We start from the raw sequence: 14,305 nt of genomic DNA, 5'->3' as shown, positions 1-14,305 counted from the left end.
CCTTGCTTTCGAGTCGGATGCTTGAACTGATTTTCTAGCAAAAAAAGACCAACCCATATTCCAACTGAATACATAACTCGCATTGCAGTCGAAAGCGCAATTTTTGCTTTCCAGTCAAAAGCCCAATTCGCTTCCAAACGTAGCCTAATTGCGTATTCCAGTCAGATATGCGAATAATAAGAGCACAAATAACTCATTCAAGCTGCATGAATTGATTTAACTTGTTTTGAGTTTCAAGGCACCAAAACCCGAGCCCAATTGAATTCAGTAACCCGTGCCTCACTATGAGTTTACATATTTGGTCCAATTTCACTCTTAAGCTCTTATTCACCAAATGGAAAACCCCAAGTTTTCTTGTAAAATAAACTTTTAATGTGGTTTTTACATCCATTTTGATTAAACCTGAAGCTTTAAACCACCTCTTTTCCTGCAGAAAAGATATTAACTTGAACAAGCTGGACTTCATCGCTCTCTATAATGTTTACTAGTGCTAATAAGCAATAACAAGGCCACAATGAAAATAATTAAAATACAAAAAAAAAAAAAAAAAAAAAAAAAAGTGGATGATTTGCCCCCTTTCAATTGTGGTTGACTTAGACCAAATTGCACCAATTCGGGCTCCGTCCGTCTAAGCAGATGCACCAGCTAGTTCTTTGGGAGATGCAGGCATCAAATGTTGGGGCTGTGGGCACATGAAAGGGAATAAGTAAACATAACAAAACTTAGATGAATACAAACCCAACACCAGCACAAAAAATAGTAATCCAATAAAATGTAACGAATTTCTTCTCAGAAAAGTATAAAAATAATTGTGCAAGTAAAAACAGTTATATTCTACAACTTCACATATCAAGGATGATATCACCATTCCGTCGTGTTAATGACACTAAGTTATGGATTAACGAGAAACACAATTTCTTCAGAATGAGGCGGGTGACCTATATATTATATTAAATGGCAAAGCCAAAGATGAATATCCAGGATAATACAAGTTGTCAACAAATTAGAAAGGCAAATGTTAGTAGCACTTCTAGATAGTCATTCTACACTTCTACCTCTTTTTATTTTTTATTTTTTTTATTTTTTTTAGGAAGGTGTGTATCTGACTATTTTTTTGGGTTGTCAATAACAGCTCTCGACAAAAGTCAAAAGAAGGAAATCTTATATGACTGGTTCAAACTAATCACTTAACCAGTGTTTGAAGCCTGTTTCTAGTTGCCTTAATGCACACAAAAATAACAATGAAAATTCAAAACCTCGCTGGTAAACTTATCAGCATTACACTAGCTTCTTACCGCTTGTAACTCATCCTCATGCTTTGGGATAAAAGCAGTATCAACTTTGCCATTTTTGAAATCCTCTATATCAAGGATAAGTTTATGATATTCAATGGTTGTCGGAACACCTGCAGCATAAGGGCAATATCTACATTACCAGCCATGAATATAGAGATATATACATATCAGCTATCTAATTCACAGCCATAACTAAAGAAATTGGCTCACACATAATTTTATTGTATACTAAGTGCAGAAAATGTAACTAAAATAGAACGATTTCAACAGCTACTTTATTATTACCTGTTATAATAGTGTCGTCAAGAGCCCTCTTCATTCGTTCAATTGCCTTTTCTCTTGTTGGTGCCCATACAATAAGCTACAATAGGAAAGCATTTCCGAAGTCAGTGGAACAAGAAACTTGAAAGTTATAATTTTATATTGTACATGCATATGAGCAACAATGGCTAGCAATGGTTTGTTGGTCCACAAACCTTTCCAAGAAGGGAATCATAGTTTGGAGGAACCACATAATCAGGATAAACATGGCTATCCATTCTAACAAAGGGACCTCCAGATGGTAAGTAGGCTGTTATTCTCCCTGTAAAAAAGGCAGAAGATTACGAATATTTGGAAAAACAATCAAATCAATGGAAATCATTAAGTGCTGAACTCACTTAGAACTTATGTCATCAGAGGTTGGCCATATCAGATAACAAAAAAGAAATACACCAAGTGTCCACATGTGTCATTATGTACTCAGCAATTACCATGGGAACCAGAACATAGGTACACATACCTGGCCCAGGTCGGAATCCTTTAAAAGCATCTTCTGCATTGATACGACATTCAATTGAATGTCCTCTGAGCACTATCTCATCCTGCAGAATGAGCTACCTCCATGAGACGTTGAACAGAAAGCGTCATATGCATCTTCAAAACTACTTTACTACAATTACCTGTGTGTATCGGAGCTTTTCTCCCATAGCTACACGAATTTGTTCTTCAATCAAGTCAACAGATGAAATCATTTCTGTCACAGGATGCTCAACCTGTGGTTCAGTTGGCGAAAAATTTTAGTTCAACAAAACTAAGCAAAATTATCTACCAGTCGAATCTGTCGTCAAAAGATTAGTTGAACCTGAATCCGAGTGTTCATTTCCATGAAGTAGAAGGAACCTCTTTCATCCAAAAGGAATTCAACTGTTCCAACTCCAATGTAACCAATCGATGCTGCTGCAGCAACTGCTGCGTCACCCATAGCTTTTCGCAATTCCGGGGTCAATGCAGGGGAGGGTGCTTCTTCCAGCAGCTTTTGATTCCTTCTCTGCGATGGTCACATTCAAAACATGATAAACAATATGGCAGGTGTCATTGAATTTTACATTTCTCAGAATGGAATAGAGGATAAACATCCTAGAGTTACTAAGAGTTTGTTATACGGTAAGGTTATGACATTTTTGCTTCCATTGAAGAAATCAGAACTAAACTATACGCAGAAAGCTGTTTTCTAGAAACTACAAATGTAACCTTCACAGAGATTAATGCAGCCAATAAGGCCATTTAAAGTACCTGGATGCTGCAATCTCGCTCCCCAAAGTGAACAACATTTCCATATTTATCTGCTAAGACCTGTATTTACAAGAGAGAATCAAGAGATTGCATGTTGTCAACAAATTTCAATTAAAATACTAATTATCATAAAATAACCGGACTAAGAATGATGACCATGAATTTTACACGAACTTTTGCAAGTACATTACCTGAAATTCAATGTGTCTAGGATTTTGGATGTACTTTTCCAAATAAACTCCATCATTTCCAAAAGCAGCTGCAGCCTCACTTTTAGCTTGCTGCAAACAATCAAATTGATGCAAAAAATTATGACATGGAAGCAACAACAGAATACAAAAATATAAAATCTGTTTACAGATAACTAGGTCAACAAAACTAAGAAACAAACAATTCAGTTTACAGGATAAACCTATATAACAAAAAACTTCAAATATGCCTTCAAAGATGAAGCAGGAAATACTATCAAAGAACAAGAACTAAAAAAGGCATCACTATAGCAACAAAAATAGGAAGATACACTGGGTGTTTTACCTGTAACAGCTTCACAAACTCCTCAGGTTCTTTAGCAAGACGCATGCCACGTCCTCCACCTCCTGCTGTTGCCTTCAATAGCAAATTATGCTTATCACTTAAGAGAAACAAAGAAATAACACATACAAGTACATTGGCTTTCGCTAACACGAAGTAAAGGGATGTTTCTAGGAGAGTCACAATATTAAAATAATCACTGATTTCATAAACTTTATGATTAATTTAATGAAGTCCTACAAGTTACATGTCTGATTCACTCAAGTAAATAAATAACACATTGGTAAACAATCTGCCAGATTTATTTTTTCTGCTAAACGATAGAACAACCTCCTCCAAAAATCAGAGGTAACAATTAGAAGCCACCAACTGAAGTCTTTCTTTCTTAGCAACTCCATATTTTAAAACCTATTATGTCCAAAGGAATTAGCAAAAATTTTCTTTAAAAGTGTCCTTTGATAACCCATTTGACACTTTTATGCTACTTTAATAATTTGTCACTCCAACCCACTCTTACCAACTCTTCAAATCCTCTCTTTCACTTTAAAATACTAACATGTTAACTTTATCCCATCTTGTGGGGTATATACAAGGTCAGTTGCTAATTCTTTACTTTGTTAATTGGGTTGCTACCTCTATTGGGGGTGCGTTTTTCCTACGTGGCATAGCAAAATGACTTTGCTACCCAAATGCTACCTCCCATGGAGATGCTCTAAAATTTAAAAGTATCCAGCTTAATGGTAAATCTTTCATAGTATAGCACTGTGTAGAACTGGGTAGCCTTCTGTCTTTCCTTTTCAAACATATAAAACTCTTGAGCAACAATTCTATGTAAACGGGCATGTTTTCACTCATTTTACATTTGAAATGTAATTAATAAATAATTCTCATGTTAAACAATTAGTTTCTTTTAAAAAAAACAAAAAGAATTCAATTTGGTACATTAATATGTTAACTTTTGAATTTTGAGAGTTAAACATGAAAGGGTGTGCACTGTAAACTCTCAGATACAGTGAAGTATAAGGAGTTTTAATTAGCATGAGATAAAGAAGACATGATACTTTACCTTGATCATAACAGGAAAACCAATCTCATCTGCAAGACTGATTCCTTCCCCTGTGCTCTGTAGGAAAAATAATAACCCGTTGAAACAAATAATACAAAATTAATTCATAGCAGCACCTAGTTCTGGAGGTGTTGAAAAGTAAAATACCTAGAATTGAAGGAGATACCTGTAGTAATCCATCACTTCCTGGTACAGTTGGAACGCCAGCTTTCTTCATTGTGTCCCTGGCAGACGATTTATCACCCATAACACGGATGCTATCAGGCTGCAAAATGTGACCAAAATAGCAAGCATTTGTTCCACATGAGAGCATGAATTAAAGAATAAGCAACCAAACATAAGAGTCATGTGCTCATATGTCCATGACCTAATAACTACTAGTCACTCTAAGACATGGGAAACACAGAACAGAAAGTGTTCAAAATTAAAATGCAATATAATGTATAAAAACAAATTAAAACGATACTCAAAAAGAAAAAGAAAAAAAAAGTTTGTTTAGGCAAGGTAGAAATATTTTCAATCAAAGTTTATAATGTAAAATTTCCATCCATTACTATTCACCAAAAAAGATTGTCAATGTATCAATCTGAATTTCCATGAGATTTTGGTATACGAACACTAAATTAAGGGGTGTGATATCCACACACCCCTTTTTACTTCTTACACACTCCTTATTAATTTCTATGACTTGATCTTCTTTTATTCATTCGATCCGACGGCTGGAAGTTAAGAGGGTGTGTGAGAAGTAAAAAGGGGTGTGTGGATAGCACACTCCCTAAATTAACTAGGGAGTTTGACATATAGACCCCGCCAAAACTTTAACTTCCCTAAACTTGTAGCACATTTATCCTTACAACCAAGGAGAAAATCCATTAAAACAGCCCAACTATGAATACAAGGTTTGCAAACTTATCCACATGGGCAAAGTCCTTGATTGTTAGAGAAAGTTTAGACTATGTCCTTAATTGTTAGAAAAGTTTAACAAATGTATATAGGCAATCTACAATTTTCTTATGCCCCTATTAGTAGTATTCACATTAACTTATCATGGTTAGATTTAAGTTTTAATTTTTATCTGTTGTTGAGGAAGCTTACATGTTAAATTTTGAATAAAGAGAATAATATAAAAAAGTCTTGGCTTGAAGATTTTATGTTCCTTTTTATATGACGAGCTTACCTTAGGCCCAATAAAGTTGATTCCATGTTCTCCGCACATTTCAACAAAAGATGCATTCTCAGCAAGGAAACCGTATCCCGGATGCAGCATTGTACATTTCCGACTGATGGCAGCAGATAAAACATTTGGAACAACTAAGTACCTGTAGAGAGACCGATCAAAATGCACAGATATAATCATTATCCCCTGTGACAGAAACTGAGATGAAGGATAAACAAAATTTATCATTATCAACTACTTACGACTGACTGCTTGCAGCTTCACCAATACAAACTGATTCATCAGCCAATTTCACATGAAGTGCATCCTTATCTATTGTCGAGTAAACTGCCACACAAGGTATTCCCATTTCATGGGCAGTTCTAATAATGCGAACAGCAATTTCTCCTCTGTTTGCCACCAGAATTTTTTCAGCACGACATGTAGCATGGAGAGCTCCCCCATGCTTCCTGGATTTAAAACAAACTTGAGCACCCTGAGCTCTCTGCCTTAGAAAGCTGACTTTATTTCCTACCATAAAGCTACATTGGGAACTTCGGATCTCTCTAGTACTCCAAAAAAATGAGCCCTGTCAATGACATAAGAAAACCATAGCCAAATGTAAAAGATTATAATTAAAACACGAAACAGGTCCGGAGATCATAATAGAAGAAAAAGGGTACGGATACTGAAGACCATATAACAAGCAGGCCTCGTTGATTTATAAATTCTATTTATCTAGGAATTCCGATAATTTACTTTTCCCAAATGAGTTAAGGTTTTGATCTTTTCTACAAAAGCGAAGATAAAGATGGAATTTATCTTACATGATTAAGAGCATAAGAAATTAAACCAAATCTTGAATTAACTAACTAATACGCATTTGCGAAGCGGTTCCGTTTCAATAAATATATAAGCAAAACCATCAACCTTGCATGATTCAGTAATCACAACACAATCGAATTGCGGCTAATCAGAATACAACCCAAGATTCAAAACCCAGACACAATTCCAAAAAATAAACAGATGTGAGTAAGAGAGGTACTTACGGGAGTTGGAGTGACAGTCTTGCATATGGGCATTGTGGCATCCATTTTCGAAAACAAGGGGACCTAAGTAAACCCAGTTACGCCAAATGAACAAAAACCAGCATCAGTGTCACTACCATTTAAGAACAACAAGAACAAAACCAAAATTTGGTATTCGAATCAATCAAACAAGAGAGTACATTAATCATAAAATGGGATCTTTCTGCCATTCTCAAACGATAAAAAGATTAAGAAAATGGGTGTGGAGAGGGAAATACCGTTTTTCAATTGTCCCAGAAGAAGCGCAGAGTGAATGAAGAAGCAGAAGCGGATGGCTTGATGGGTTGATGGTGAAGAAAGCAGTGAGTGTGAGATAAAAGAGAAGAAGGTAGGGAGGTACGGAGGGAGATATCAAGAGTACTGCTTTCGATGAAAACGAGGGGGTTGGGTGATTGAAAGCTCCGCCCAAATGGCTATATAATTGGCTGATGCCTTGTTATTTCATTACTACCGTATTGTAACGTGCATATGCTTTGCTTTTTTATTTTATCATTTATTTTTTATTAAAATATATTTTGAAAATAATGAATTTCGTTATTATTAGCTTCTTGTCAAGTGCATACGCTTGGCTCTTTTTTATTTTGTCATTTATTTTTTTTTAAAATACATTTAGAAAATAATGAAGTTTCAAAATTCTTAATGGAGAAAGGCAATTTGAGGATGTTTTCACAGCTCATAAAGTCACACCTAGAACTTTATCACCTCATCTTTATTCTTAAACTAAACAAGTGCACCGGAAACATATTTCCACGCTAGGGTAAACTGTCGGTTTATTCCCTGAACTTTCACCTCATTTTTTATTTCCCCCCTGAACTTTTCTATTGGAAAATTAAGGACTCAAACTAATTTTTTTAGCCAATTTGCCCTCTACCGTTAGTTTTTCATATATTCCATCCATATTTCCGTTAAGTGAGACCATGTGCATAACATATAAGGATAGTTAAGTCATTTCAATTTAAAAATGATTAAAAACTGAAAATAAATAATAATAATAATTTTCCCTCTATTTTTTCCCGCTAATTCCTATCCTCAATTTTAATTTTCCCTCTCATTCCTATGCATGAGAAATAACATATGGTGTTATTGTCTTCATAAGTAGCTAAGTTAATCTTTTTTTTGAAGCATGTACTACCATTTTTATTTTCTCTAACAAATTAATAATTTGACAAATGCTCATGGTGTTATTGTCTCCAAAGCAGTGCATTAATATAAGAAACATGTCCATAAAAAAGACTAGGGTTTCTTATATTAATGCACTGCTTTGGAGACAATAGCACCATTAGCATTTGTCAAATTATTAATTTGTTAGAGAAAATAAAAATGGTAGACAATAACACCATATGTCATTTCTCATGCATAGGAATGAGAGGGAAAAATAAAATCGAGGATAGGAATTAGCGGGAAAAAATAGAGGGAAAGTTTTTCTTTTTTTATTATTTTCAGTTTTTTAATCATTTTTAAGAGTGAAATAACTTAACTACTTTCACATGTAGTGCACATGGTCTCACTTAACGGAAATATGGATGGAATATATGAAAAACTAACGGTAGGGGGCAAATTGGCTAAAAAATTTGGTTTGAGTCCTTAATTTTCCAATGAAAAAGTTCAGGGGGAAATCGAAAGTGAGGTGAAAGTTCAGGGGGTAAACCGACAGTTTACTCTTCCAGGCTATTTAATGGCCTCTCTCTCATGTGGGCAGCAAATTACAGCCCAAGTTTCAAAGGAATCTTGCCCCTCGGGCGGATTGAATTAGAAAACTTGTGTCCTATTTTTCCAGTGTTGTATTTACAAATACACCTAATATCCAAACAGTCTAACAAGGGAAAGACCAATGCTAATCGACCTTTACAATTTCGATTGTTTAAGTACTGTGTTGAAGTATTCTTCCTGATATTGCTACTGCAGGTGCATTCGTGAAATCGGGATCCTTCATCAAGGGAGAAGCCATCTACTTAACCAAATATTTACGAATTTTTGGTTCATAGTTCTTTCAAGCACGAATGCCTGCGCTCTGCTGTGGGTTTTAAGAACACCGTTTAAGATGATATTGATTACATATATAACATGTTTTCTATATTGCTATTTAATGTATGTTATTTGAGAATGCTAAATTAGCAACATATTACAATGATCAAAAGATTGACAGCATTAAACTGCTCATGTTCAAAATATTGTACATAGATTATGAACATATTATTGAATGTAGATATTCCTACTTATTGTTCCCAGGTTCATCTTCATCTTCATTACGTAGAGGTTTTTTTCCTGACTTTTCCTCAATAATAGTTTTTGCTAGTTCCTACAAATTTGAAAAGAGTGAGCTGTTAATGTGGATGGTTTATTAAATTTAACTCAAAAGTTCAAAACAGTAAGATATATAAGAAAACAAATGGGGGACATATAAGGGAATGCACTGTTACTGACAAAATAATTGTCCAAGAGATCCATACCTCGTCGTTGTCTGCTTCTATCAATGTTTGCGGAACGGCTAGGCCTGGAGATTTGAGCCACAACTTGGATGACTCGACGGGAATGTAAGGCTCTTTGGCTTCTTGCTTCGTCATCTCTCCTTCTACGCTCCTCATCCTCTTCCTCTTCCATCTCATTTTTGCCCACCTGGAGATTGAACATTTCTTCCCCTTGCTTAAACAATTCTTTCCCTTGCTCATTGATTTCCCACAACATCCTTGAAGAAGACATTGTAAGAATTGTGGTTTCGTAGGATGGATGGTGGGTTATAAGGAGGAAAAAAGAAAGGATTAGGTTGTAGATAATGCCAAGTGGCATGCCATCATTTGTTAAAAATCTGATCGAAATCTATCCTCAAAGATTGTAAACAGACTATGACACGTGGAGCGACGTGATTGGTTAAAAATCTTATCGAAAATATATCCTCAAAGATTCTGAAAAGGTAACGACACGTGGCACGACGACATTGGATAAAAATCTTATCGAAATCTATCACCAAAAATTGTCTTTTCTGATAATGACATGTGGCACAACGAGAACGATTAAAAATGTTATCCTAAATTACAAATAAAATTATTTTGTATTATTTTATAAAATAAAAAATATTAATATTTTGTTACTTATTGCCATGGCTATTCAGTTTAGGGTGGAGATGCAAAAAACAGTTATTGTTCATTGGAGGGGATTGGATAAGAAGTTGCCCTAGGGGGCCTTTGTCACGCTGGAGTTGCTCTAAGAAAACAAAATGGGGACATATAATTAAAGCTAAGATAGAGTTTATTTGTGATCTCAAAGGTGCAAATGAAATCTTTGTTTCCCTCTGTTTTCATTTGCTCTATCAGATGCAATGTAAGTCACTAAAATGAGGGCATTCAAACCAACATTTTTCCTCACTTTAGTCATATGCCAAAGTCAAATCATGTATAGCAACAAACCCAGTAAAAGGGACAGACAATGATCAATCAACATCTACTAAAACAAATGTGTATGTAGAAATTAAAATAGTAAAAAAGACATATAATCCTTATGATGAAGATGAGATTTTGTGTTTGTTGCGTGTGTGCCAAAAACAAAAAATTACCTTTGATATTTTGTAGTGATGCTTAACCATCGAATTCGTTGATCCCGAGGTGAAACAGTCTGTATTTAACAGCTAGATGATTTGATATGTCCTCTTAAATACCCATCATGTCATTGTCTCTATTCCTTTACCAAACCCCTAATTCCTTCATTTTCCCAAAAACACATTGACTATTTTCTTCTCCAATTCACACATACCTTTACTGAATTCTAAAAATTCGTTTGTTTATGAAAGATATGGCTGCCTCTTCATCTATTCTTCTTGCTCTTCGTGTCAGCCTTAACACTTTCTCTGGACCCTCAATGATCATAGTTCATAATAAAGAAGAGGAAAAAGCCTTCCTCACAGGTTGCTGCCATGCCTTGTATAGGTGTAAAGTTTGTTTGGATGGGACCCATGACATAACTAGTGATCTCCCTATGCTTTTAGACCCCGATCGTCCTTGTATTAGGATTCATCCTTGGTACTTGGATTTGGGGCTAAGGTTTCCCCTATCATCTTTGCTTAAGGAGATTCTAATCTTCTATCATATTGGCCTCTGCAATCTTACTTCATCTTCCATTCACATCATCACTTGCTTTGAGCTTCTGAACAGCTAGTATAAGGCCGAACTGGGCCTTCTAGATTTTTTTATTTTCTACATAGTGCGAAGGAGATACTCGATACTACTTTCAGTCTCAATCTAGCCTTAAGTGACCTGTCCCCATCACAGATCTACCTGGGCAAGACAAAGAACGGTATAAAGACGTACTTCTCTTTGACAGAGATTAGGAAAGAGATATCTATAGGACAAGGGTCCCCAATAAACCCATTAGAAATCTTGACTACAAAATTGCCATTAAGGACCTTAGCATGTGTCATTTTGTAATCTTAATAGAGCTTTTCATATCATCTCAGCTGCTCACTGAAGTTGGAAATGGCTTATAGCACCTAAAAGGGAGAAAAAGCATGGAAGGGATGTCATCATAGATCTTTTTTCCAATCACCCAATCCTGAATCTGGTGTAGGTCGTTGAAACCTTTAGTTTTCCCCCAAACCAAACGGCTACCAAAGATGCCCCAAAGGCCGAGAAGAGGAAAATGAAGAAATCAAAGACTTTAGCTTGGGTTGGAAACACTTTATGAATCCTTTTGTCAGACCCCCATGCACCATACTTAAGCGTTTCTGATCAGACTATCTTGACTAGCTTGGTCAATGAACTTTCGCGTATTAGAGCTCCATTGAAATAAAATTCCTATTAAGCTCGCCTAGTCTGGATACCCCTTTAAACCTACTAACATATGATGTTACAGAACACACTTGACTTAATATGTTAGTTTGGGATAAAAGTAGTCATACTCGGGGTCAGAGTTCAGAGTTCAGAGCCACCTTCGAATATTCCCTTGAATGGCATAGAGCCAGGTTTGAATAACCCCCAGCTTTGCTAATTGTATAAACTTTTCGAAGGCCAAAATTGTGCATTAGACTTCCAGATCATGATGTCATATGCCCGTGCTCATAGTCCACTAATCGTAACCGCGCTTATTAAGGTTCTAATCTCCCAAGCTGCTAACCATTTGATACGAAATGGGCTAAGAAAGACTCTTTTGATAGTGTTACTTTGAATTTTAGACTTGCATTCGTGTAAACTTTTCACAGTTTATGCTTTGTTTGAAGTGAGTGAGGTATCCCTGCATTACCAAAAAGAGAAAAGAAAGAACAAATATTGAGATTAAGACAAATAAAGCATCTTCATTTATGATGAAAGTTGGATTGATTGATAAGGGGGTGCGATTAAATCTAGGAAGGATTGCTTACATATGTCCGAAGATGATAATCAAATCATTGGTGTAGTTCTAAGAAAGAAAAAAAAATATAATGTAAAAGTTACATCAGGGTTCACTTTTGAAGATAAGCTTATGGTGGTGCATTGGGAGATAAGTCTTCTATAAAATTGTCTTCGTCGGCGGCGTTGCGATTGAGTTTGGAATCCGAGGCGGATCCACTGAGGGGCATAGGGGGTCAGCTGACCCTCACAACTCCGGTGAATCTTTATGACTATTTTGGGTGCTGCTGATCGGATCATATTTATATATATTTTTACTTCAAATTCACTCGTCTTTTCTTAGTTAGTTCCTTATATTTTTGAGCTATTTACGTTATTTTTGTGTTTATAGGATTTGTTTATGCAAAGAAAATAAAAATGGCACAAATGAGTTTTAAATAATAAATTCGTCGAAAATTGCTTTAGTCGTTCTCATTCTGTCATGGGTTATTGGTAGAATTATGTCACGGATTATAGGTCATGGAAGTTAGGCTAAATTTATTAGGTATGCATTAGAAATTATATGGCATTAGAAATTATATGATATATCTAAAATTGAAGTGTTTTGCAGTTGGTGAGTAAAGAAAAGAAACAAAAAGAAATAAAATAAGAGGAGGTGCAGGCGGGTCAGAGGCAGGGAAAAGAAGAGGGAGAGTAGGTGAGAAAGGCAGAAAATAATGGGGAGATAAGGGAGAGCTCAGAGGACTGACGGGGAGAAGTGGAAAGGCAGCAAGGCTGCCAGAAAGAAGGAATAAAAAATTAATAGAGGAGAAATAAAGAAAACAGAGTGGAGAGAGCATTGAGGCAGTGAAGAAAAAGAAAAATAAAAGAATGACAGTGCGCATGGAATAAAAGGAGAAGCAAGGCAGAGCAGGGGTGGGGGGGGACACGAAAAGATAAGGCTGTCTTGGAGCTGGAGGGAATAAGGCTGCCCTTTGGCAGCGAGGTCAGAGAGACAGAAGCGGAAAGAGAGATTGGCACGGGAGAAGAGACGCTGCCTTGGCAGCGTGACTGAAGAGAGAGGTTAAGAAAGAAAGCTGCCATTTGGCAGCTTGAGCATGAGGTGAGGTCAGAGAAGAAATCAGCGCGAGGGGAGAGAACTGCAGGCGCAGGAACGAGAAACCAACGGCACAGAAAGCTACCCTTGGCAGCGTGGGCACGAACGCAGCAGATCCTCTTTCGGTTAAATCTTTCCAAACTTATATTTTATTTCTGTTTTAATAATGTGTAACTAATTTTATTTTGGCTAGAGGTTAATTCAAAACCATGAATATATTTGTAATATGAATTGATTACCTTCGGTTGTGATTTCATAAGTTGTGAATTCAATTTACTTATCCGTTCGTATAAAAACTGATTTGTGTATGTTGGTTGATAGTGCACGCTTAATTTTCATGCATGAATTTGATGCTAGAATATAAGGGAGTTTCACCTAATCGTTATGAACTTATATTCACAAGTAGTGAAGGTTGCTAGTCACAATCACGTTAAGTAAATTCTTGGCATAAGTTTCATGCAAATCATAGTAACGAGTGCCTCGTCAATGCTTATGTTTTTCATAGAACTTAATGATTCTTGCTTGTATCTCTATTATGCAATTCATGTAGGGAACTTGTAGGGAATGTTTTGGGTTGTCGTATGCAATCATCCAACCCAATAACTTGTGGAAAAACTGAGGGTTAATTAGTGCAATTCACGGTTAATTTGGGGCGTTGAGTATTCATAGCTTATCGAAAAGCAACTGGAAATCATTTTGTATGCAAGTATAACATGTGTGGAGAAGAACCCTCTAGCTAATCCGTCACCTATCCTTTCACCTTAATTTCATGCTTTTGTCAATTCTGTAATTTATTTAAGTTTAATTTACTTCTCGTCAAAACCAAACCCCCCCATTATTAAATTATATTATTTAGTTAGTTTTCATTGTTGTTAGTCTTTTAATTCAATTTCCGTTCATTTCAGTTCCTAGTGTCTAATTTGATTGTTTTCATTATTTTGAGTCATTCTAAGTGTGTTTCGAGTTATTAGAGTTTTTAGCCTAGTTTTGTGTCCTTGAGTCTTGTTTAATATTTTTGAATTAATTTAGAATAGATTAGCAATCCCTCCTAATCCCCGGCCTAGAACGATACCCTACTTACATCTATACTACAATTGTCAAAAAGAGGGTTTAATTTGTGTGCTTATATATTTCACATCAGCTGCTCCTTTGAAGGTTGGAATCATTGGCAGATCCACCGTGGGTCAAAAGGGGTCAGTTCACG

General features: G+C 35.9%; 1 protein-coding gene and 1 long non-coding RNA gene across 2 annotated transcripts; both read right to left on the bottom strand.

Moving 5' to 3' along the window:
* Positions 1–323: 323 nt before the first annotated feature.
* LOC126620794 (biotin carboxylase 1, chloroplastic-like) lies at positions 324–7,105 on the bottom strand. The gene is made up of 16 exons (XM_050289092.1): positions 6,909–7,105; positions 6,652–6,714; positions 5,866–6,191; positions 5,624–5,765; positions 4,613–4,711; positions 4,447–4,503; positions 3,384–3,455; positions 3,041–3,130; positions 2,850–2,909; positions 2,419–2,604; positions 2,237–2,329; positions 2,077–2,158; positions 1,772–1,878; positions 1,581–1,656; positions 1,296–1,405; positions 324–682 (listed from the first exon to the last, which is right to left on the bottom strand). The coding sequence occupies exons 2-16, from the start codon at positions 6,694–6,696 to the stop codon at positions 629–631; spliced, it is 1,599 nt and encodes a 532-aa protein (XP_050145049.1). The 5' UTR covers positions 6,697–6,714; positions 6,909–7,105; the 3' UTR covers positions 324–628.
* A 1,716-nt stretch (positions 7,106–8,821) lies between these two features.
* LOC126620799 (uncharacterized) lies at positions 8,822–9,356 on the bottom strand. The gene is made up of 2 exons (XR_007622662.1): positions 9,141–9,356; positions 8,822–8,989 (listed from the first exon to the last, which is right to left on the bottom strand). It is a non-coding gene; the product is annotated as an uncharacterized LOC126620799 (long non-coding RNA).
* Positions 9,357–14,305: the final 4,949 nt, after the last annotated feature.

The sequence above is a fragment of the Malus sylvestris genome, chromosome 1, assembly GCF_916048215.2.
Source record: "Malus sylvestris chromosome 1, drMalSylv7.2, whole genome shotgun sequence".
In the NCBI taxonomy this organism is placed as follows: domain Eukaryota; kingdom Viridiplantae; phylum Streptophyta; class Magnoliopsida; order Rosales; family Rosaceae; genus Malus; species Malus sylvestris.
The sequence above is the reverse complement of the archived record's forward strand: the minus strand, read 5'-3'. Positions and strand labels throughout refer to the sequence as shown.